At 41.3% G+C, this 23,093-nt stretch overlaps 1 protein-coding gene across 1 annotated transcript; it reads left to right on the plus strand.

Annotated features, from left to right (window-relative positions):
- Positions 1 to 1,304: 1,304 nt before the first annotated feature.
- On the plus strand, positions 1,305 to 19,701 carry LOC111983980 (flavin-containing monooxygenase FMO GS-OX-like 3). Its single transcript, XM_065782994.1, has 7 exons — positions 1,305 to 2,057; positions 2,423 to 2,493; positions 17,751 to 17,903; positions 18,236 to 18,318; positions 18,468 to 18,603; positions 18,705 to 18,878; positions 19,391 to 19,701. Exons 1-7 carry the CDS (start codon positions 1,472 to 1,474, stop codon positions 19,601 to 19,603), a joined length of 1,416 nt encoding a protein of 471 aa, XP_065639066.1. The 5' UTR covers positions 1,305 to 1,471; the 3' UTR covers positions 19,604 to 19,701.
- Positions 19,702 to 23,093: the final 3,392 nt, after the last annotated feature.

Raw genomic sequence — 23,093 nt, forward strand, 5'->3', positions numbered from 1 at the left:
TCTTTCGATGAAAAGAAGGAATGTCNACATAAAATTCGCCTTGTCAAACTCACTAAATCAAATTAGCAACCATAATTGATTGAGTTCATCGCGAGACCTATGGATAGAGCATTGATACTCATCAACACACAACCATCATCCTCCAAGAGAGAGAATTAAAGAAGGGAGACAGCGATAAAGAGAGAAAGGGAGAAGGAGACTAACAAAAAATAGAAAACCTAAGAGGAATGAGTTTTGAAACATAGGTCTTGTTATTTACAAATATGTCACCACCGATTTTAGAAAAAAGAAGTCCAATCATGAAAGCATCTAAAAGAGGAGGATTTGCACCCACTCATCTAAAATAGCATAAAACCCAAAATATAGTCATTGAAGTCCAAAAATCGCCTACATATCAGATTATGAACTATGATTTTGTTTCAATGCTTGTGCAACTGTATGTCACTTTAGCTTATACAATACGATTTATTTTTCTTTTGTATTTCTCAAGGGTGAGAAAAGAGAGTGGGTAGTGGTTATTATGTGTGAAAAGAAAGGAATGATTAAAAAAATTAAGAAAAAAAAGTTATTTTAATGAAATAGAGTATGTAATAGATAATCCTATGTGGATATTTTGAAAACTAATAAGCATAGGAAAAAAAAAAAATAAAAAGGTTCTTATTCTAAAATAGAGAATAATTTTTGCATAAACTTATTTGAATGCTATAAATGGATTTGCATATTTTTCTTCAAAAAAAAAATCTAGACAATAAAATCTCAACTATAAGATGACGGAACAAACAAAACTTGAAATGGACAAGAAAAAAAATGATAACTAATATTCTAGAGTTTTTATTTTTTATGAAAAGGATGGAATTTCAATAACATAAAAAACGGACATTACAAGGCTACCACTCTAATGTTTAATTTATTTTTTTAATGACAAACTCCAATATTTTTAGAGTTTAAACAACATACATAACTTGTTTTAAATGGAGCTACTTGACTCATTTGGTGTTGGCTAGTACCTATCTTGTTCTTTTAGATTGTTACATCTCTATTTTACCCCAAAAAAAGAAAAAATCACATTCTAAAATTGAGTTTGGTTAATGCATACGCTTAATGTATTAATCATTTATTTTAAAAAAAATTATAAAAAAAATTAAAAAATTATTAAAAAAATGTGAATTATTTTTTCATTTTTTCATAAAAAACTTTAAAAAAAATATTTTAATAAATATACTGAAAAAAAAAAAAAACCCTTTAAAATTTTATATTAAAAAGAAAAGAATACGTGTCTTAAATAAAGTCCATGTTTCCTAAAATAAAAATAAATAAAGTCCAGGATGTTTTGCTTTCCCGAACATTTCGTGCCACGCGACCGACTCTTGTTCCTTTCCTTTCATTGAGTCTTTAACTGTTCAATTGTAGCTTTCGTTGACTTCATTTACATCCCTACTTCTTCGAATTCTTCTTCTCTCACCAAGTACCAATGTCAGCCACGCCCGACCCAATCATATCACGTCACGTGGCAGTGATTGGCGCCGGAGCCTCCGGTCTCGTCACTGCTCGAGAGCTCCGCCGCGAAGGCCACACCGTGGTTGTCTTCGAGCGAGGCGATCAGGTTGGCGGCGCCTGGGTTTACACTCCGAAGGCCGACTCCGACCCCGAACTGACTCGGACCACGGTCCACTCCAGCCTCTACCACTTCCTCCGCACTAACCTCCCACGAGAGTCCATGGGCTTCAAGGACTACCCGTTCCTGGCCAAAGACGACCCGGACAGAGACCCGAGACGGTACCCGGGTCACCGAGAGGTTATGATGTATCTCCAGGACTTCACACGCGAGTTCGGGATTGGTGAGTTGATTAGGTTTGAAACAGAGGTGGTACACGTGAGATTAGTAGCAGAGGAAGGAGGCTTCAAATGGAAATGGAAAATAAAATCAAAACAGAGACTGAGACTGAGACTGAGAGGGAAAGACGAAAATGAAACGGTCGTTGAAGAGGAGGAGATATTCGACGCTGTTGTTGTATGCATCGGCCACTATACCCACCCTCGAGTCGCCTGTATTCCCGGTAATTCTTCGGCCACTACTTTTTTGTCACAATTTCAGTTGGTAAAACACGTTCGTCGTAATATTATAACATAAAAATGAGTTTAATCATCTAATAAAATGAAATTAGAGAAATAATAACAGAAGATTGTAAACTTATACTATCTGATATTATACCCTCTGATATGATCTTTTTTTTTTTTTCTTTTTTTTTTTTTTTTTTTTTTTCAGATAAAAATACTATTTTAGTAATTAACTTTATTGTATAAAATAATTTATTACAGTATTAATTTATTAAAAAATTATATAAATTATTATTTTCTTAAACTTATTATAAAATGACTGTACGGTATATATAATATGAGTAATTTTTTTTTTCACCTTCAGGAATAAATGAGTGGCGTGGGAAACAAATGCATTGCCACAGTTATCGTGTTCCCGAGCCTTTTCAAGACCAAGTATGTACCAAATCTGAATCTGAGGGTCAAAAAAATAATATCAGCTTTTGCAGTTTGATGATGCCGAAAAGCTTACCAGTGAATTGCACGATGCTTGTACGCTCAAAACGACACCTGTACAACAAGAAAGAAAAGACCTAACAGAGGGCACCGGTGTGGTGCCGGCCAAATACCCTCCGAAGGTCAAGTTAGAACTTCTTTCAACTCTAGAGTGCTAGAGAGGGGTTAATTATGCGTACCTCGGCTTATAAGGGTATTGGGGTTTTTATAGTAGTAGAGGGTGAACATTTCTTCCTTGGAGTAGAAGTCTTTTCCTTATAGGAATCCTTATGTGCGTAGATTGCGGAATCCTTTCCTTATAGGACTCTGATACGGGGCGTGGAACACAAGCAATTTCCCTATTACCCACGCGTGGTGACCAAGTCATGGTTTTCGTATAACCGTCGGCTTTGAAACCGTCAGCTTGCATTCTCCCCTTCAGCTAAGTTGGCGTCAGCTTCTCGCTATGTTGAGTAGCCCAGGGGCTTCAAACTGCCGTCAGCTAAGTTACCGTCGGCTTGTCTTGATCCAGTTAGCGTGCCTTTCTTCACGTTTAGCCTATAACATTCGTCGTAACTGACCCGTCAGCAGAAGCTGACGGGTTAAGCTCGTGGTACCTACTATAACTCTTCCATATCAGTTGCCCCCTACTCCATATCTCTGTCGGCTGTTCCTGACGGGTTATGGAGTTTTCTTTTGCCACTACCGTCACTTTGACCAAGAGAGAATAATTACAACTGACACCCTAGCATTAAATGCTAGGACACGTGGCGTGCTCGGATTGGTTCCGTGTCTGAATGTGGGCGTCGCTTCGTCTTCCGTGCGTTTTCTTGTATATATATATGGCCCACCTCTCCCTATTTTTACTATTTCACTTGCTGATTCCTGGAGAGCGCATCCGTCGCCAATATTCCGTCAACTTCTACCAACATTCCCGTCGTCACTTCTTCAACCGTTACTCTCTGAAAACTTGTAAGTTTCCTTTCTTTCCTCGCGTACTTTCAATTATCTTCTTTAAAGTGAGGTCGTCAACCTAGGTGCTTAGTTTACACCCGTCACTTGTAGGTAGATGTCGAGTGACGCGTCGAGTGACCAGTCGTCGGTCCGCGAAGGAGCGGGCTACGACGAGGTGTTTGGTTCAGGCTCAGATAGTGAGTCCGAGAGTTCCTCCTGGTCGTCAGATAGGGAGACGTTAGCCCATGTTCCCGTCGAGGAAATAGGGAGTCAGGGAGACGGCGGCCAGGAGGAGGAAGTAGTTGAAGAGGGTGAGGCTGGATTAGGAGAGGGGAACAGTGACGGAGATGAAGGTGACGAGGAGTCTGGTGAAGGGGATTCTGAAGGTCCTGAAGGTAGTCGTCCCTTCATCCTTCCCAAGGACTGGGCTGTGAATAAATTCCTCCCAAAAATGACACTTAAAATTTTCAACGAATTACGTTCCCGTTTCCAAATCCCTGACCATATTCCTATTCGTCTACCTATGGAGGGTGAGAAATGCTATACGGGAAGAACCGCAGACGTTGGTATGTACGATGCCATGTTTGCTGCCGGGTTGAGACTACCTCTGACGGCTTTACACCGTCAGCTGGTTGATTTCCTTGGCATATCCGTCAGCCAGATTGCTCCTAACTCGTGGAGAATTTTTATTAGTGCTGAGGTGCTGTGGGGTCATCTAAGCGGAGACCATCGTCAGCTTTCCTTGGATGAATTTTTCTACTGCTACAGACCTCGGCACCTTTCTTCTTCAAAGGGGATGTATCATTTCGCCGTCAGGGGGAAGGGATTGAGGCTAGTGTTTGAGATGCCAGATTCTAACAGAGCCTGGAAGAGTAGGTTCTTTTTTGTTGAGGGGACGGATTGGGTGTGCCGTCAGGATGAGTGGGAGACGATTCCCTTTGGTTGTTTTGACAACACTTGGGGTTTTGTTAGGGAGTCAGGTTTTAGTCGTCACCTTTTATCCTCGTCAGTTTTTTTTACTTTTTCGAAAAGATACTAACGTAACCAAATTATTTATTATTATTATTGTTATTTTTTTTTTCAACTTTCATTCGTCCATCAATAACTGACGAGCAGGAAGATTTCATCCGTCGGGTTTTGGAGATACCCATAGAAGAGCGATCGTGCCGGGACTTGATTACCCTCGACACTCTCCATACGTATTGTGGGGGTCCCAAACCGACGCCTGAAGCTCGGAGATTAGAAGAGTTTGCCCGTCACCGTAAGTTTCTTGATCTATTCGTCAGTCTTTGTACTTATAGTCGTCGGCTTCCCTTACGCTTTTCTTCCATTTTTTTTTCTTTTTTTTTTTTTCTTTTTTTTTTTTACAGAAATGGATGTTGCTAAGGAACGTATTAGGGCCGCTGCTGCCCGTCAGAAGGAGGAGAAGAAGGCAAAGGGAGAGGCGACGTCTACGTCTGCCCCCTAATCCGTCGCCAAGGGCTCCCAGAAGAGAAAAACTGACGGAGTGGTCAGTCGTCCGTCGAAAAGACCAACCGTCACTCCTGCGAAGTCGCCCCCCACGTCGGGCCATGGAGCCGGGAAGGGTATTATGACCTCTTCTGGTCCCGTCCTGCAGGGACCCCAAAGCCTGCTGATGCACAAGGATTTTGTCGTCGAGGCCATCGAAGCACTCATAAAGCCGACGGACATGGATCCTTGTGCTCAGCTGGGGACGGAAGAACTGGGGTCGTCGGCCTTATTTGACCTCTCGCGGGTAAGCCGTTGGTTTTACCTTTTTCTTTTTGACTGACGTGCCTAACTTTTTCTTTTTGCTAACTGACGGTTATATCATTTTCCAGGCTTTGGTTCGTGTGAAGGCGCTGCAGGAACGGTGCGTGGCCAAGGAGGGGGTCGTCGCTCGTGTTAACAAGCATAACGCCAATATGCGAGACCAGCAGGCTCAGTATAAGGAGGCAGTGCGCTTACTTAACGTTGAGCTGAAAGATGTGAAGGCGGAGCTGGAAGAGGCGAGGCGTCAGAGGGTCGAGCTAGCAGGAGAGCTGACGACCCTTCGTGGTCAGTTGGAGACGGCAGGGGCAGACGCCATTGAGAACTTCAAAGCGTCAAACTCCTTCGTCGATTCCTGTGGCGCTTATTATGGCACGGGATTCGACGACTGTCTCAAACAGGTGGCGTCAGCTTTCCCTGAGTTGGATCTATCTGGGATTACTCTGGACGACGCTCAGCCCATGACGCCTGCTACCGATGCCGTCACTGCTGGCGCTGACGACGTGGTTGATTCTCCCCTTCATGGAGGTAGTGGAGTTGTCCTGGCCCAACCTGCTGCGAACCCTCCAACAGATGCCGCGACCCCTCCTGTGGTGCTACTTGACGGAGAGGACCCCTCTGCTGTGTGAAAATTTTTTAAGTGACGGTTTTTTTATTTTTGTAGCTTCATCATCATTTTATTCTTTTTCTTCAAGTTATGTAGCAAACAATTTTATTAAGTGCCCCTTGGGCCCCAATATGTAATATTTTGACAGCCTTTTAAATGCCTTTTTGGGCTTTAATTTATTTATAACGCCGTCGCTTCTATGTAGTTATTTTTACTTGGTTTGTTAAAGTTGTGTTTTGATATGAAAGCATGAAATCAGGATTGTGGCATTTTAGGGTACCGTCAGCTTTTATAAACCGTCGGTTTCGTCTACCTAATAAATCCGTCAGTTCTTTGCTTTAATGATTGTAGAAAATCTTGTTACCTTGTGATAAGGTCGTCTGCCTTATAGACTTGTCTATTTGTGGACTGATAGATTCAGCCTTTTTAAGACCGTCAGTCTAAAGGCTGACGTTATTGGTTTATGAACTCCGTCAGTCTTTACTTAGACCGTCAATTTTGTTGCTTAGCCCATTTTGTGGACTTGATTTCTTTGTACCGTCGGTTTAATCACTTAGTCCTTTAACTTTGATTGTAGGTTTGAGTGCTGAGGTGATTGTGGTCTCAACAATATTTAGTCTTTTAGACCGTAAGCTTGAGAGCTGAAATGATTGTGGACTTGGCCAGTCTTTTAAACCGTCAGCTTAAGAGCTGAGATGATTGTGGACTTGGCCAGTCTCTTTTAAACCGTCAGCTTGAGAGCTGAGATGGTTGTGGACTTGGCCAGTCTCTTTTAAACCGTCAGCTTGAGGGCTGAGATGGTTGTGGACTTGGCCAATCTCTTTTAAACCGTCAGCTTGAGAGCTGAGATGGTTGTGGACTTGGCCAGTCTCTTTTAAATCGTCAGCTTAAGAGCTGAGATGGTTGTGGACTTGGCCAGTCTCTTTTAAACCGTCAGCTTGAGAGCTGAGATGGTTGTAGACTTGGCCAGTCTCTTTTAAACCGTCAGCTTGAGGGCTGAGATGGTTGTGGACTTGGCCAGTCTCTTTTAAACCGTCAGCTTGAGGACTGAGATGGTTGTGGACTTGGCCAGTCTCTTTTAGGTTGAGAGCTGAGATGATTGTAGACTTGGCCAGTCTCTTTTAAACCGTCAGCTTTCTGAGCCCGCCCACTTTGTTGGACGGTTAATTTGTCAACCTTTAATGACCTCATATTCGTAAGTAGAAACTTCAGTAGTTTTAAGTAAATTCCTCTTATTGCCATGCATCTATAAAAAGTAATTTGAAAACAAAATCTGCCCATTTTGGGCTTATTGTAGCAAATACTTAAGTAGGAAAAGAAAAACTGTCCTTTGGGCTTATTGTAGTAAATATTTGAAAAGGTAATCCATAGGTCTTGGCGTCATTCCAAAAATTTTTGCTTTATGTGGACGTCGCCTCTACTGGTAGTATCTTCGTAGGTGTTCAGCATTCCATGGATGTGGTAGCTTCCGTCCGTCCAATGTCTCTAGATGGTAGGTTCCCTTCCTTTGCCACGCCGTCACTCGGTAGGGTCCTTCCCAATTTGGGCCGAGCTTCCCTTGGGTGGGGTCCCTTGCTGCGCCCATAACCCTTCTTAGAACGAGGTCCCCTACCTGAAAGTCTCTGTGTTTCACCCGGGAGTTGTAATGCTTGGCCATGCGGTCCTGGTACCGTGCAAGCCTTTGCTCTGCTGCCATCCTGACTTCGTCCACCAGATCAAGTTGCAGGCGTATGGCCTCATCATTCCTTTTTTCGTCGTGGTTGTGCACCCTGTAACTTGTAAGGCCGACTTCAGCTGGGATGACTGCTTCGTTCCCGTACGTTATTCGGAATGGTGTCTCTTCTGTTGGTGTCCTTGCTGTTGTCCTGTAGGCCCATAGTATGCTCGGCAACTCTTCAGCCCATATGCCCTTTGCCCCCTCAAGCCGGGTCTTGATAATTCTTAGCAAGGTCCGGTTTGTAACTTCGACCTGTCCATTGGCTTGGGGGTGGGCGGGGGAGGAGTAGTGGTTCCGTACCCCTAGCTGCGAGCAGAAGTCCCTGAAGGAGTTGTTGTCAAATTGCTTCCCGTTGTCCGAGACTAAGATCCTTGGAATGCCAAACCTGCATATGATGCATCGCCAAACGAAGCTACGTACGTTTTTTTCTGTAATGGTGGCCAAGGCTTCAGCTTCCACCCACTTTGTAAAGTAGTCAATGCCGACGATTAAAAATTTCAGTTGCCACATCGCCGTAGGGAACGGCCCCATGATGTCCAACCCCCACTGAGCGAATGGCCACGGTGCCGTCATCGGGGTGAGATCTTCGGGTGGTTGTCTGATGACGTTGTTGAATCTCTGGCATTTGTCGCAGGCCTTCACATAAGCCTCGGTATCCTTCTGCATCGTTGGCCAGAAGTATCCAGTTCGTACTAGCTTGTGCACTAGCGATCTTGATCCTGAGTGGTTTCCGCAGATCCCTTCGTGCACTTCTCTCATGACGTAATCTGCTTCTTCAGGACCTAGGCATCGTAGGTAGGGGCGGGAGAAACCTCTCTTATACAAAACATCTCTTATCAGCACGATCCTTGCTGCTTGAACCTTCAGTTTTCTTGCCGCCTCCTTGTCATTCGGCAACACGCCGTCCTTCAGGAAAGAGGTTAACGGCGTGGTCCAATCATTTTGGAGATTGAGCTCCTGTACGTCAACAACATTTATGAGTGGAGAGAGCTGTGAGAAGGAGAGTGTATTACCAATGGTGGCCATGTGTGCGGCTGAGGCGGCTTTGGCCAAGCGGTCGGCTCGCTCGTTTTCCCCCCGGGGGATCTGTGTAACTTTGACCTTCAGCTCCTTCATCTTCTTTCTTGCTTGGTCCAGATACTTCTTCATTCTTTCGTCTTTGCATTCATACTCCCCACTTATCTGGTTAACTATGACTTGGGAGTCACAGTAAACGAGCACTCTCTCGGCTCCTGCTGCTTTTACGAGGTCGAGCCCTGCAATCAGAGCTTCATACTCCGCCTCGTTATTGGTAGTGGGAAATTCAAGGTGGATCATACACTCTACCGTATCCCCTTCTGGTGACTCTAGTACGACGCTGGCTCCACCGGCCTGTCTGTTGGAGGATCCATCTACATGTATGCTCCACTGCGGGGATTCCTCTGCCCCGTCGTCCTCACTATTTGTGAATTCTGCTATGAAATCTGCCACGGCCTATCCCTTGATAGCGATGCGCGGGCGATATTGGATGTCAAACTCGCTTAGTTCTATCGCCCAGAGTGTCAAGCGCCCGGCAGCGTCTGGGCTGCCCATTGCCCGTCGCAAAGGCTTATCAGTTAAGACAGTAATCGTGTGGGCTTGAAAGTACGGCTTCAGTTTGTGCGCTGCTGTAACCAGCGCGAAAGCAAGTTTCTCCATTGGTGGATATCTTTCTTCAGCTCCGCGTAACGCCCGGCTGGTGTAATACACGGGTTTCTGTATTCTCCCTTCTTCTCTGATCAAGGCGGCGCTGACGGCGGCCGGGGAGACAGCGAGATAGAGAAAAAGTTCCTCTCCTGGCTGCGAGGGACTCAATAGTGGTGGGGAAGAGAGGTAAGCTTTCAACTCTTCAAACGCTCGTTGGCATTCAACGGTCCACTCGAAAGACCTTTTTAATGTGCGAAAGAAGGGTAAGCACTTGTCTGTTGCTCTGGAGACGAACCTGTTTAGCGCTGCTATCTTGCCGTTGAGGCTTTATACTTCCTTCACAGTCTTTGGTGGTGCCATCTCCATTATAGCCCAGATCTTGTCAGGATTGGCCTCGATGCCTCTCTGGGACACCATGAATCCTAAGAATTTTCCCGCCGTCACCCCGAAGGCACACTTTTCTGGATTAAGCTTCATATTGTAAGAGCGAAGGGTGTTGAATGTCTCCCTGAGGTCTTCTAAATGATCTTCTTCCCTTCGACTCTTAACCAGCATATCGTCGACATACACCTGGACGTTTCTTCCGATTTGCCGTGCGAACATCTTGTTCATAAGCCTTTGGTAAGTTGCGCCTGCATTTTTTAGACCAAACGGCATTACCTTGTAGCAGAATAGGCCTTGGCTAGTTACGAAGGACGTTTTTTCTTGATCTTCATTGTGCATTTTGATTTGATTGTAGCCGGAGAAGGCGTCCATGAAGCTTAACAGCTGATGTTGAGCCGTAGAGTCTACCAGAGTGTCGACTCTCGGGAGGGGGTAGCTGTCTTTAGGGCACGCTTTGTTTAGATCGGTGAAGTCTACACACATCCTCCATTTCCCGGAAGCTTTCTTGACCATTACTACGTTTGCTAGCCAGTCGGGGTAGTAGACTTCTCTAATAAAATTTGCCTCTCGTAGCTTGCGGACTTCTTCGGCTATGGCTTGATCTCGTTCTGGGGCGAAGACCCGCTTTTTCTGCCGAATGGGCGGAAAGGATGGTGATACATTTAGCCTATGCACCATGACGGAAGGATCTATTCCCGGCATGTCCTCGTGACTCCAGGCGAATACGTCCTGATTTTCTTTGAGGAATGCTGCAAGTGTTTGCCGGACTGCAGGACTTGCGAGGGTTCCAATCCTTGTTGTCTGATTAGGCATGGAGTCGTCCAGGGGTATCTCTTCAAGCTCCTCGACCGGTTCCGTTGCGCTCCAGTGCTCTTCTATGCTCATAGTTTGGAGGTGGTCATCCATTTCCATCATGGCTATGTAGCATTCGCGTGCGGCAATTTGATTCCCACGTAGCTCTCCGACCCCGTGTTCTGTTGGGAACTTGATCATCAAATGATATGTTGAAGTTGCCGCCCTCCACGCATTGAGGGTGGGTCGCCCTAGGATAGCGTTATAGGCGGACGAATGGTCAACCACGAGGAACGTCACGTCCTTTGTGATTTGCTGGGGGTAGTCGCCGGCTGTCACAGTCAACGTAACCGCGCCCAGCGGAAACACCTTTGCACCTCCACCGACAAGTGGGGCGTTCGTTGGAACCAGCTGTTCCCTGCTGATTTTCATCTACTGGTATGCCGGGTAGTACAATATGTCTGCCGAGCTGCCATTATCGACCAACACCCGATGCAAGTTGTAGTCCCCCACCCGTAGGCTGACAACAAGCGTGTCATCGTGCAGGTGGCATAGGCGTCGCGCGTCTTCTTCTGAGAACTCGATAACGGGGCTTTCCCTACGGGCTATATTTTGCACTGGACCCGTCAACTGGACGTTTTGGACCATCCGGAGGTACGTCTTTCGAGCCTTCTTGGACGGCCTGGTAGCGATCCCTCCTACAATCATTTGTATGTCACCAACGGGGGGTCTTGGACGGTCGTTGTCTCGTCGGGGATGGTGTTCTGGAGGTACTGGATCCGCTCTTTCCTTGCTTACGAATTTCTGCAATTTCCCTTGCCTTATAAGGGCCTCGATTTGCTGCTTCAAGTCGTAACAGTCGGCTGTGTCATGGTCGTGGTCTCGGTGAAAGCGGCAGTACTTGTCTCTGGAGTGCCTGTTAGGATCCCCCTTCAGTTTTCCAGGGAAGGTCAGAGCCCCTTCGTCCTTAATTTGCATTAGGACTTGATCTATTGGGGCGGTCAGCGGGGTGAAGCTTGTGAATCTCCCTCCCGAAGGCTTAGAACGCCTTTCGTCTCTTCGATCTCCTATTCTGGGCCTCTTTCTTCCTTGGTCTGGTCGCGCATCTTCCTGCCTTTCCCTTTTCCTCGGCTTCTCTTCTCGGGCCTGCAACGCGTCCTCAGCATTCATATACTTAGTAGCCCTGTAGAGCACTTCCGACATGGTCTTCGGGTCATTCTTGTATAGAGAGAACAGAAACTTGCCCTTCCGCAACCCATTGGTGAAGGCCGCTACAAGTATTTTGTCGTCGGCTTCGTCAACCGATAGTGCTTCCTTATTAAAGCGTGTTATGTAAGATCATAACGTCTCGTCTTCTCTTTGCTTGATACTCATTAGGCATGCTGTGGACTTCTTATACCTATGTCCCCCAATAAAGTGTGTAGTGAATTGGGCGCTTAGCTCCTTAAAGGTACTGATAGAGTTGGGCGTCAGCCGACTGAACCATATCCTTGCAGGGCCTTTGAGTGTTGTGGGGAAGGCCCTGCACATAATCTCATCTGCCACCCCCTGAAGATGCATCAGGGTTTTGAAAGTCTCTAGGTGATCCAAAGGATCCTTCACCCCGTCATAACTATCTATACTCGGCATGCGAAACTTGTGGGGTAGGGGGTAGGAGTTCACGGCCGCAGTGAAGGGCGAGTCAGTACGATTGACCAGATCGTCAAGATCACTGGAGACTCGCCCCTTGAGGGCGTTCATCATGACCTCCATCTGTTCCCTCATTGCCTGCATCTCGGTGGCAATGTGTGGTGGAGTCGCATCCGTGATGGATGGTATGTTCACGTGCTGCCTCTCCGGTCCGCTTGGGGCGTGGCTGCCCTCAAGTCTCTCCTGATTCCTATTTGGAGTGCTAGTCCCTTCCTGATCTTCTGGTCGGTCATTTAGTGCTGCGTTCTTCTGGCGTAGCTGTCCCTTCAAGTCGAGGTTTTGTTTGGTGAGACGCTCCACGGCGGCACTGAGGGTCTGAACCTGCCTCTCGAGGGCAGTCGTGGGTGGTTCCTCTCCTTGTGCGTCATTAGTAGTCGCCATTAAGCGAGTGAGTACCATGCAATCCTTTAGTCCGGGAAACGATAGTATGGCCTAATCCTTGAATCGCTAATTTCCCACAGACGGCGCCAACTGATGATGCCGAAAAGCTCACCAGTGAATTGCACGATGCTTGTACGCTCAAAACGACACCTGCACAACAAGAAAGAAAAGACCTAACAAAGGGCACCGGTGTGGTGCCGGCCAAATACTCTCCGAAGGTCAAGTTAGAACTTCTTTCAACTCTAGAGTGCTAGAGAGGGGTTAATTATGCGTATCTCGGCTTATGAGGGTATTGGGGTTTTTATAGTAGTAGAGGGTGGACCTTTCTTCCTTGGAGTAGAAGTCTTTTCCTTATAGGAATCCTTATGTGCGTAGATTGCGGAATCCTTTCCTTCTAGGACTCTGATACGGGGTGTGGAATACAAGCAATTTCCCTATTACCCACGCGTGGTGACCAAGTCATGGTTTTCGTATAACCGTCGGCTTTGAAACCGTCAGCTTGCATTCTCCCCTTCAGCTAAGTTGGCGTCAGCTTCTCGCTATGTTGAGTAGCCCAGGGGCTTCAAACTGCCGTCAGCTAAGTTACCGTCGGCTTGTCTTGATCTAGTTAGCGTGCCTTTCTTCACGTTTAGCCTATAACATTCGTCGTAACTGACCCGTCAGCAGAAGCTGACGGGTTAAGCTCGTGGTACCTACTATAACTCTTCCATATCACAGTTGATTTTCAAAATCAAAAGATTTATAAAAATCTAACGTGAAACTGATTCCAATTTGCTATATTAAAATAGAGATGGCATCTCACGGCGCACGATAGATTTTTTCCTTAAAATATGACCTTTATGTTATAAATGAAATACAGTCAATGCACCACTACTAGTGTTTATATATTGTTCCTATAATCCTATTGTCTACTCTGAGGTTTTAGGTTTCTATTACCTACATGATCGATCTGGAAAAGACATTTAAATGTATCTTGGGTTTAATTAGTTCTATCAGAGGGAAGTTCAACAAAATGTAATTTTTTCTATATTTTTTATAAAGGTTTTAGAGCATCTACAACAATGAAGTCAAATTTTTAGCTTTTTAGTACCACAAAAAATCACTTTATCTATTTTACATTCTCACATCCAACCATAATTACTTTATTTTAGCTTTTAACACAATAAAATAATATAAACACTACAATAAAATAATATTTCATTCAATCACCAAAACACAACCACAACCAAAAGCAATGTGACCGCATCGTGGACATTGAGAGAGACACGAAGGGTAGTGAGGAGAGAGACAAAAGCAGTGTGAACAGAAAATTTAAAAAAAAAAAATTACCTTTTAGCTACAGTGCACAACCAAAAGTAGCTGTGCACTGTAGCTGTGGAGCCAAAAAATATAGCTTTGGCTCCACTATTGTTGTAGGGTACATTTTGATATTTAGTAGACCTAAAAATAGCTATTTAGCACCACTATTGCTAAACTTTTAGAGCATTCATATTGTTGGATGTAAACTTTTAGCTTTTTAGCATCTAAAAATGTTACATTATCTATTTTAACTTACAATTTCACAACTCACTCCACATCAATGGTTCTAATTTAGCAACTACTTCATTTAAATAATCTTTCTTTATTTTTTTTTTTTTTTATTCTTCATCCTTTTCTCTCTCTCTATCCCTCTCTTCCTTTGGTCACAACCACCCACCACCCATTGCCACCACCAACAACCCACCCACATCAACAAACCACCACCTGCCTCTACAATAACTCTGATTTAAAAAAAAACAAAAAAAAAAAAACAAAAAGAACCACTGATGAAGCCAAATTCATCAATTGATGAGCTCGTCCTGACAGGTTTACCAAGATGATTTAAAGCCCTGCACCAAGACAAAAGAAAATGTTTCTCTCTGAAAGGTCATTGGCGTGGTGCCAACCAATGCGCCTCCGATGATAAAGTCAATAGCTAGAAGAGAATATTAATGGATTCGTAATGTTATGAATAGTGATTTCTGTCTTAACTTTGATTGAGGTCTGGTGTGGCTTATATAGGGGTCTGCCTTTCTAGCCGTTAAGGCTTTCATGGTGGGTTGACTGCTCCTATTGTAATGCTTCTGGTGATTCAATTAAGAGAAGATCATCCCAACGATAACCTCTTTTAAGACCGTCTTTACATTACGGATCCTCCATAAATGCCCATTTATGGAGCTTTGGTTGTTCAGCGTGTTCCCTAGACGATGAGAATTTTCTAGCTCATCAACCACCACCACCACAAACCCACCTCAATAATGAGAAATTATAAGATCCACATGGTAAACAAGTGATGTGGTCCACCATTCCACTAAAAAACTGCCACTTATTTAAAATTGTTAGTTAGAAAATTTTTTTAAACAGAAATTAATTACTGACTCAGCAATTTTAAACAAGTAGAAGTTTTTTAATGGAATGGTGGACCACATTACTTGTCCACCAGAGGACTCTATAATTTCTTCTCAACAACCCACCCACATCAACAAACCACCAACTGTTGCCACCACCACCACAACTCTAATTTAAAAAAATAAAAATAAAAAACTACCACCACCACGACAAACCCACCTCAACAACCCACTCACATCAACAAACTACCACCTGCCGCCACCACCACAACTCTAATTTAATAAAAAATAAAAAAAAAATCTCCTCCTCAAAGCCGTCATCCCTGACTGTCATCCTTGGCCATCCACTGATACCCACCATCCAAGCTGTTGTCCCTGGCAGTTGTCCAAGCCAACCTCATCCTCAAAGACTAGTTCTTGAAGAGAGAGTGCTGATACTTTGAGTCAAAGGAAAAGAAAAGAGAAGAGAGAGAAACGAAGAAGACGATGAATGAAGAAAGTGCCGAATAACTAGTATTGATACCAATTTACTGGTATTGGTAGTGATACCAATTTACTGTTGCTCCAAAGTTAAAAATTTTAGCTTTGTCTCCAACATTGTAGCATGCTTTTTAGTATTGATAGTACTAAAAATAGCAATATGACTTTTTAGCACTACTAATACTAAGGCATATATTAATAAACCATTTTAGGAAATTTTTATGAAAATATGAAAAAGTAATTAACTGTTTTGACAGCTTTTTTAATTTCTCATAAAAATTTTTCCAAAATGGATGATTAATATATGTCCTAAGAGTAGGAGTGTTCACCAAACCGCACAAACCGCAAAAACCATACCAAAATCATCCGCAAAATGGCATAACCGCATCACACCGCAAGTAATAGTACACTGCACCGCACCGCACCGCATGGTGTAGTGCGGTTTGTGGTTTTATAATGAAAAAACCACACAAACCACACCACACCGCACCCTCTCTATATATTAATATATTTATTTATTTTTAATATTAAATATATTATTAATAGTTTAATAACCCTAGTTTTCAAAAAAAAAATAAAAAAGTTTAATAACCTTAGCAAGTGTTGACTAGAAAAGCCAACCCAAAATAAAGAAAAACTAGCTCAATAATTTAAAACTTTGCCCAAAAAAAGAGAAAAATTAGTTTTGGACTGAGTAGGAAAAGCCCAAAATTTGAAAAATATACCAACTTCAAACCACATCTTATACATAGTGTCGCATATGTGACCAAAAAAATGAGGTGCGGTGCGGTTATGATTTTGGTTAAACTCTAAACCGCACCACACCGCACATATGACCGCAAAAATAAGGTGTCATGCAGTTATGGTTTTAGCTAAACCATACCGCAAAGTGTGGTGCCAAAAATGGCCAAAAAACACACCGTCCCATACCGCGAACACTCCTACCTAAGAGCATACATTAACCGAACCTTTTTTATAATTATAAAATATGATGATTATAGTAGTAATATGAAAACTCACTTAAAATATATATATATATATATATATTATATACATGTTTCTGCACAGATACAAGTAGTCTTATCTTAGGTTTTTGAATAAATTAACTTGGTGAACAAAATTGTTACCTCGTCATGAACTCGATAAGGATGAGGCGCGCTGTACATTTATAATCCTGTTTTGCTTGTTCAGGAGGCACTATAAAACTTTTTTAGACTGAATTGAACATGAGACCTTTTATCTGATCAAAGCCAATCACCTATATCCTCTTAACTCCCTACTAGGGAATATCTTCTGCTATCATAGGACCTTGTATCTATTGTATCATTTTGCCTGAAAAAACTCCAATAAGTTTTGTTGCTCCATATTTAATTCCCCAAAGCATGATGGGAAGTTTAGTATTGCCGCCAGCCAAATTCTTTCATTGAATCTTACCATATTAAATAATTCTCTCCTTCTAGACTAGACATTTAAGTATCAGAAAATTCCATTAGTTTTGATGATGCCGAAAAAATCAACAGTGAATTGCACAATGCTCGTACCCTCGAAACGACACCTGCACAGAGAAAAGAGGACCTAACACAGAGCACCGGCGTGGTGCCGGCCAAATACCCTCCGAAGGTCAAGTTAGAAAGTATGCTCACAACTCTAGAGTGCTAGAGAGGGTCAATTATGCGTACCTTGGTTTATGAGGGTATTGGGGCTTTTATAGTGGCTTGAGATTGACATCCCTTCCTTGGTGCGGAAGTCTTTTCCTTATAGGACTCTTCTTGTGGAGTCCAAAACGTGATGAACAAGTCTCCTCCTTATACGGAAGATTTTTACCAAGTAGACAAGATTTCCGAAGTCCTACTAGCGCAAGGACTCTATTTGGGCTCTTACGAGAATGGGCCAGAATATCCCTCCTTAGGGGCTCAGCAGGCCCATGGATAACTTACCCATCATAAAAACAGCCCGTCCATGTCCGGCCCAATCATATCGGGTCCGTCCACATAGGGCCCGTGCAAATAATGAACCCGTCTATTTGGGCTTTAAAGGATATTTTTTCCCTTTTCAAGTTTACTTAACAAAACAAATTCTATTAATCTGATATTAGCTTATTAGGAAATGTGTTGAAACTGGCTAAGGTAGACACAGTCTGAAAATTTAACATTGCCCCTGAATGTGGCATGCCTTTTTTTTCTAGGTAACTAAATATTACTTTTATAACTAATCTGCATAGTGCTATACTGCTATAAGGAGCTAAAATTTAGCAGACCAGTCATGTTTTTTTGCAATGAGTCGGGGCTGAGGTCATGTACGTAAACAATGTTCAGTAATTAGGACCTACCACTTACAGCTCATTATATTCTCCGTTTCAATTCTTTCCCCGCACCAGTGATTAGCCTACCTTATCCATTCTTGCTTTCTACAGGTTGTAGTTGTGATAGGGAGTTCAGAAAGTGCATTTGATATTTCTCAGGAAGTAGCCATAGTGGCCAAAGAAGTCCACATTGCAGCTAGAACGGTCCTAGATGGTGTATTTGGAAAGCAACTTGCCTATGATAATATGTGGCTTCATCCTATGGTAAGTCCTCAGTCCTCACCCACGGTGAAACTGAGTGGCTATTAGAAGAAGTCAACAAGTACTTCCTCCAACTTTTTAAATTTTTATTTATTTATTTAGATATTCCTACTTATTAGGGGAACATTATTTCACAATCTTCTTTCATATAAAAATAAGTAAAAGTAAAGAGTATGTTAAGAAAGTATGTGTATATTTTCTAAAAAAGGATTTTGTTTTGAGGCATTTAGAAATGTCATAGAAGACTAACAAAAAGGGATGAGAGGTATGTTTCTGTGATTCTGGGACAGGCTAATTGGAGGTACTATGTACTAACCATAATTCAACCATTGCAGATAGAAGGTGTCAATGAAGATTGTTATGTATATTTTCAAGATGGGAGTTTTGTCATTGCTGACATCATTCTACATTGTACAGGGTATGCTGCATACTCCAATAAATTTTGCCTTAGCTTTGATTTACGACCCAAATTGCCTCTACACAAAGTTTCATATTGAGTGTAAAATTCCTGAATGAACCAAAAATGAAACATAAAATGGTAATTAAAAGTTGTTTATCTTTTTTAAGGTACAAGTATCATTTTCCTTTTCTTGAAACCAATGGTGTCGTGACTGTGGATGACAACCGTGTGGGGCCATTGTACAAGCATGTTTTTCCACCAACCTTGGCCCCTTGGCTTTCCTTTGTCGGGTTAACATATCAGGTTTATCCCTACTTAATTTAGTGTGCCCTTGTTCATGGTTGGATCTTTAATTTAATCTTATTACATGGTGGAAGTAAATTTTTGTATTTGGTTGGTGCTAGACTATTCCTTTCCCCATATCTGAATTACAAAGCAAGTGGATAGCTGGTGTTTTATCCAATCGATTCACGCTTCCTTCACAAGAGGAGATGATTGAAGATGTTGAAACCTTCTACTCATCACTTGAAGCTTCTGGCACTCCGAAGCGATATACTCATCGTGTGGCTAATATCCAGGTAATTTTGGTCAAGTCAAAAGCCTACAATGTGGCGGATTTTCATTTTTCCTTATTTAATTTTTTTCATGCCCGCATTAAGTATGGTGGCGTATGACCCATTTTCAATATAATCAATGTTAAATTATCCCAAACTAGCAATCTACAGACCATAAGGGTGTCTCAATACTGACTTGCACCTAGTAAAATCTTCCTTGATTATTCCTCCTTCCGTCCCATTTTTTTTGTCCTGTTTAAAAAGTCAAACTTTTTAAGGGAACATCATTTATTATCTTGTCTATCTTTTAAAAATGTATAAATTTCTAAAACTACCCTTAAAAAAATTTATAAAAAAATTGAATTAGTAAATTAATAGGGATATAATAGGAACATTAGTAAATTAATGACTTTTATTTTTAGGAACAAGACAATATTTTGGGACATCTCAAAATGGAATAGAGGACAAAAAAATAGGACAGAGTAAAAGAGCAGCTGAGTTAGGGGAGAAATCTTATTTGGGATGTTATTTTCTAGGTAGGGTACAATACATGGCTTGCAGGTCAATGTGGATGTCCTGCATTTGAAGAATGGAGAAAGCAAATGTGTTATGACACTGTCAAGCGCAGACTCGCTCAACCTCGGTCTTACCGCGATGAATGGGAAGATCAACATTTGGTTTTGCAAGCTCAAAAGGATTTCATCAAGTACACCCCAAATCAAGTTAGTGACAGATACGTCTCTCAGTAATCAAGTTTCAAGACTCACCCTTTTCCACTATATCGCACTTGCTAGAACCCCAGTCAGCCTTCTATTGTTGTCTTCTATTCCCTTGGTTTAGTCATTGTTCGGAGTTGTAATGTAAGTTAAGGATAATGAAAATATGTTCCTTTGAATTGAAATTGAATAATGGGATTACTTTAAACATAAACTTTTTTAGTAATTTAATAAAAATCATGTTTATATATATATATATATATTTGTTTTCTTTGTTTGTGTTTGTTTATTTAGCAAAGAAGTCAAGTGTAAGCTTAGGTTTAAGATTGATCATTAAACAGGCCAAACTTTGTCATAATAACATGTTCGTGAACAAAGTCTGGTATATAAGCCATGCATGAATCTTTTGCATATATATTTCAAATTGATTCACATATATATATATATATAGATATATAGGTATATATTAGCCATTTGTTTCAATAAATTTGCACTTTGGCCCTCTCAACTATATTACTAATCTTTGTAAAGGCTATAAAAAATTTTATTGATCTAAAATCTAAAATAAATTTAACAAGCCCAACAATAAAATTTACCAATAGCAAACTTAAGCCCAAACAATACTCCAAAACAAACCCACGCAAGACAAACAAAAAAATAAAATAAAATAAAAAATTTCTAAGCCGATTCTAAATTTCTAACTAGTTTAAGTGATCACTCACACACATCTGATAGCACGCAAGCACCCAAAAAAAAAAAAAAACATTTCTAAATGAATGCTTATTTGGAGTTTCAACTGGCTCCGTCCCTGAATTCATGCATTCCATTGCAACAAACTTGTTTCCCAAGAATGCCGTGGTGCAAGTCATGTCTTGCATGGGAGTCACCATGCCACTTGTTCGAGTACTCAGTTTGGCGTCACCTTTCTTGCCTTGAAGAGGTGTTTACCCATTCTGTTTTTTACCCATTCCATTACTACCTACACGGTTCCCCCAACACCGTAACATCATCGTCTTAAATATAATCACTTCTTAATCATGTTAGAAGTGATTCAAGACAACCACCAACACAAATACGTCTCTCAGTAATCAAGTTTCAAGACTCACCCTTTTCCACTATATCGCACTTGCTAGAACCCCAGTCAGCCTTCTATTGTTGTCTTCTATTCCCTTGGTTTAGTCATTGTTCGGAGTTGTAATGTAAGTTAAGGATAATGAAAATATGTTCCTTTGAATTGAAATTGAATAATGGGATTACTTTAAACATAAACTTTTTTAGTAATTTAATAAAAATCATGTTTATATATATATATATATATTTGTTTTCTTTGTTTGTGTTTGTTTATTTAGCAAAGAAGTCAAGTGTAAGCTTAGGTTTAAGATTGATCATTAAACAGGCCAAACTTTGTCATAATAACATGTTCGTGAACAAAGTCTGGTATATAAGCCATGCATGAATCTTTTGCATATATATTTCAAATTGATTCACATATATATATATATATAGATATATAGGTATATATTAGCCATTTGTTTCAATAAATTTGCACTTTGGCCCTCTCAACTATATTACTAATCTTTGTAAAGGCTATAAAAAATTTTATTGATCTAAAATCTAAAATAAATTTAACAAGCCCAACAATAAAATTTACCAATAGCAAACTTAAGCCCAAACAATACTCCAAAACAAACCCACGCAAGACAAACAAAAAAATAAAATAAAATAAAAAATTTCTAAGCCGATTCTAAATTTCTAACTAGTTTAAGTGATCACTCACACACATCTGATAGCACGCAAGCACCCAAAAAAAAAAAAAAACATTTCTAAATGAATGCTTATTTGGAGTTTCAACTGGCTCCGTCCCTGAATTCATGCATTCCATTGCAACAAACTTGTTTCCCAAGAATGCCGTGGTGCAAGTCATGTCTTGCATGGGAGTCACCATGCCACTTGTTCGAGTACTCAGTTTGGCGTCACCTTTCTTGCCTTGAAGAGGTGTTTACCCATTCTGTTTTTTACCCATTCCATTACTACCTACACGGTTCCCCCAACACCGTAACATCATCGTCTTAAATATAATCACTTCTTAATCATGTTAGAAGTGATTCAAGACAACCACCAACACATGACCATAATTAGCACAATTCTTGTAAACATATTATGTTAGAACCTTCCTTTGATTCCATTGTCAAGTGTTGATCATCCAGATGCAATGAACTATGTCCTGCAAAGATATTAATCATATCCAAATGCAATGAAACTTATAGTTTTGATAGACTACTAATTAATACCCCTTGACAAGGGCATAGTAATTTGTTAGTGAATAAATATATTGATTGACTATCACAATTCCCTCGGTCAAACTCCCCGTCCAAAAGAGGAGCCAATCGACGAAGGAACCACTCCACTCGGTCATTTCCCAAATCCATTGGACGAAGGAAGGACCACCAACTCATAAATAATGGCAATACGTTACAAGACTGCAATAAGTCTCTTTACCGTTGGAGAGATGAAGATCCTCTCATTAACACCACGAGGAAGCGTTACAAATACATATTTAAACCACCATTAGAGCACCCCCAACGGCTAGGAAAAGGAAGCAGGTATATATACAAGCATCTCAAGACCTAAAGGGGTACGGAATTCTAATACAGAAACTCTGATATTTTAGTATCAAAACTCTTCTTCCTCTCTCAGTTATCTGACTTAATCATCGGAGGCTCTATGATAGACACCACACCAATGCTCCCACTTTTCATTTGTTCTTGCAGGGCTCTTGGACGATCTTGGTCAACAATCCTACTAGACGATCATCTTGGCTGACGATCTTGGCATCATCATATATCTTTAACCAAGAACTATATATATAACCTTATCTAAAAGTCACTTTTCTTACTAATAAATGCGAATGTGAAACAACACTATTCACCAAGTGGAATTATTACATGTATGAGAGTACCCATATTATGGTATGATCACTCATTATGACCATTAATTCATTAACATGATCTACCATGGTAAACGCACCAAACATAATATGTACTATAGCAACAACAAAAAAGTAACAAACAAATTCAAGTTAAGAAACTAGTAACACTCATAGTCAAGAAAAACAAAAAAAAAAAAACTTAAATTCAAGAAAATGGGATCATCAAAAACAATATCACCCAAATCTATGGTTAGTGGCAAGGCATTTTATGCATCAACAATTAAAACCAACTAGACTGCGCTGGTAACCTGGCTCTTTAAACATACATTAATTTTTTAGTAATTTAATAAAAGTATTAAAAACCATGTTTTTTTTTTTTTAGGCTCAGATAAACCATAACGTACTTTCTTACTCTTGAAATTAAATTTAAATAAATATTATAGATGAAAATTGAAGAGAGAAGGGGAACATAAGAAATTACAAGGTTCCGGTAATAACCTATGTCTATGGTGGGACTCCTTAGACAACTACATCTTTGATATTCTTACACTTTAAATTACAATTACCCTAATAGGTATATATAGGGGTGGCAAA

Source organism: Quercus suber, unplaced genomic scaffold (assembly GCF_002906115.3).
Source record: "Quercus suber isolate HL8 unplaced genomic scaffold, Cork oak 2.0 scaffold_324, whole genome shotgun sequence".
Taxonomy (NCBI): Eukaryota; Viridiplantae; Streptophyta; class Magnoliopsida; order Fagales; family Fagaceae; genus Quercus; species Quercus suber.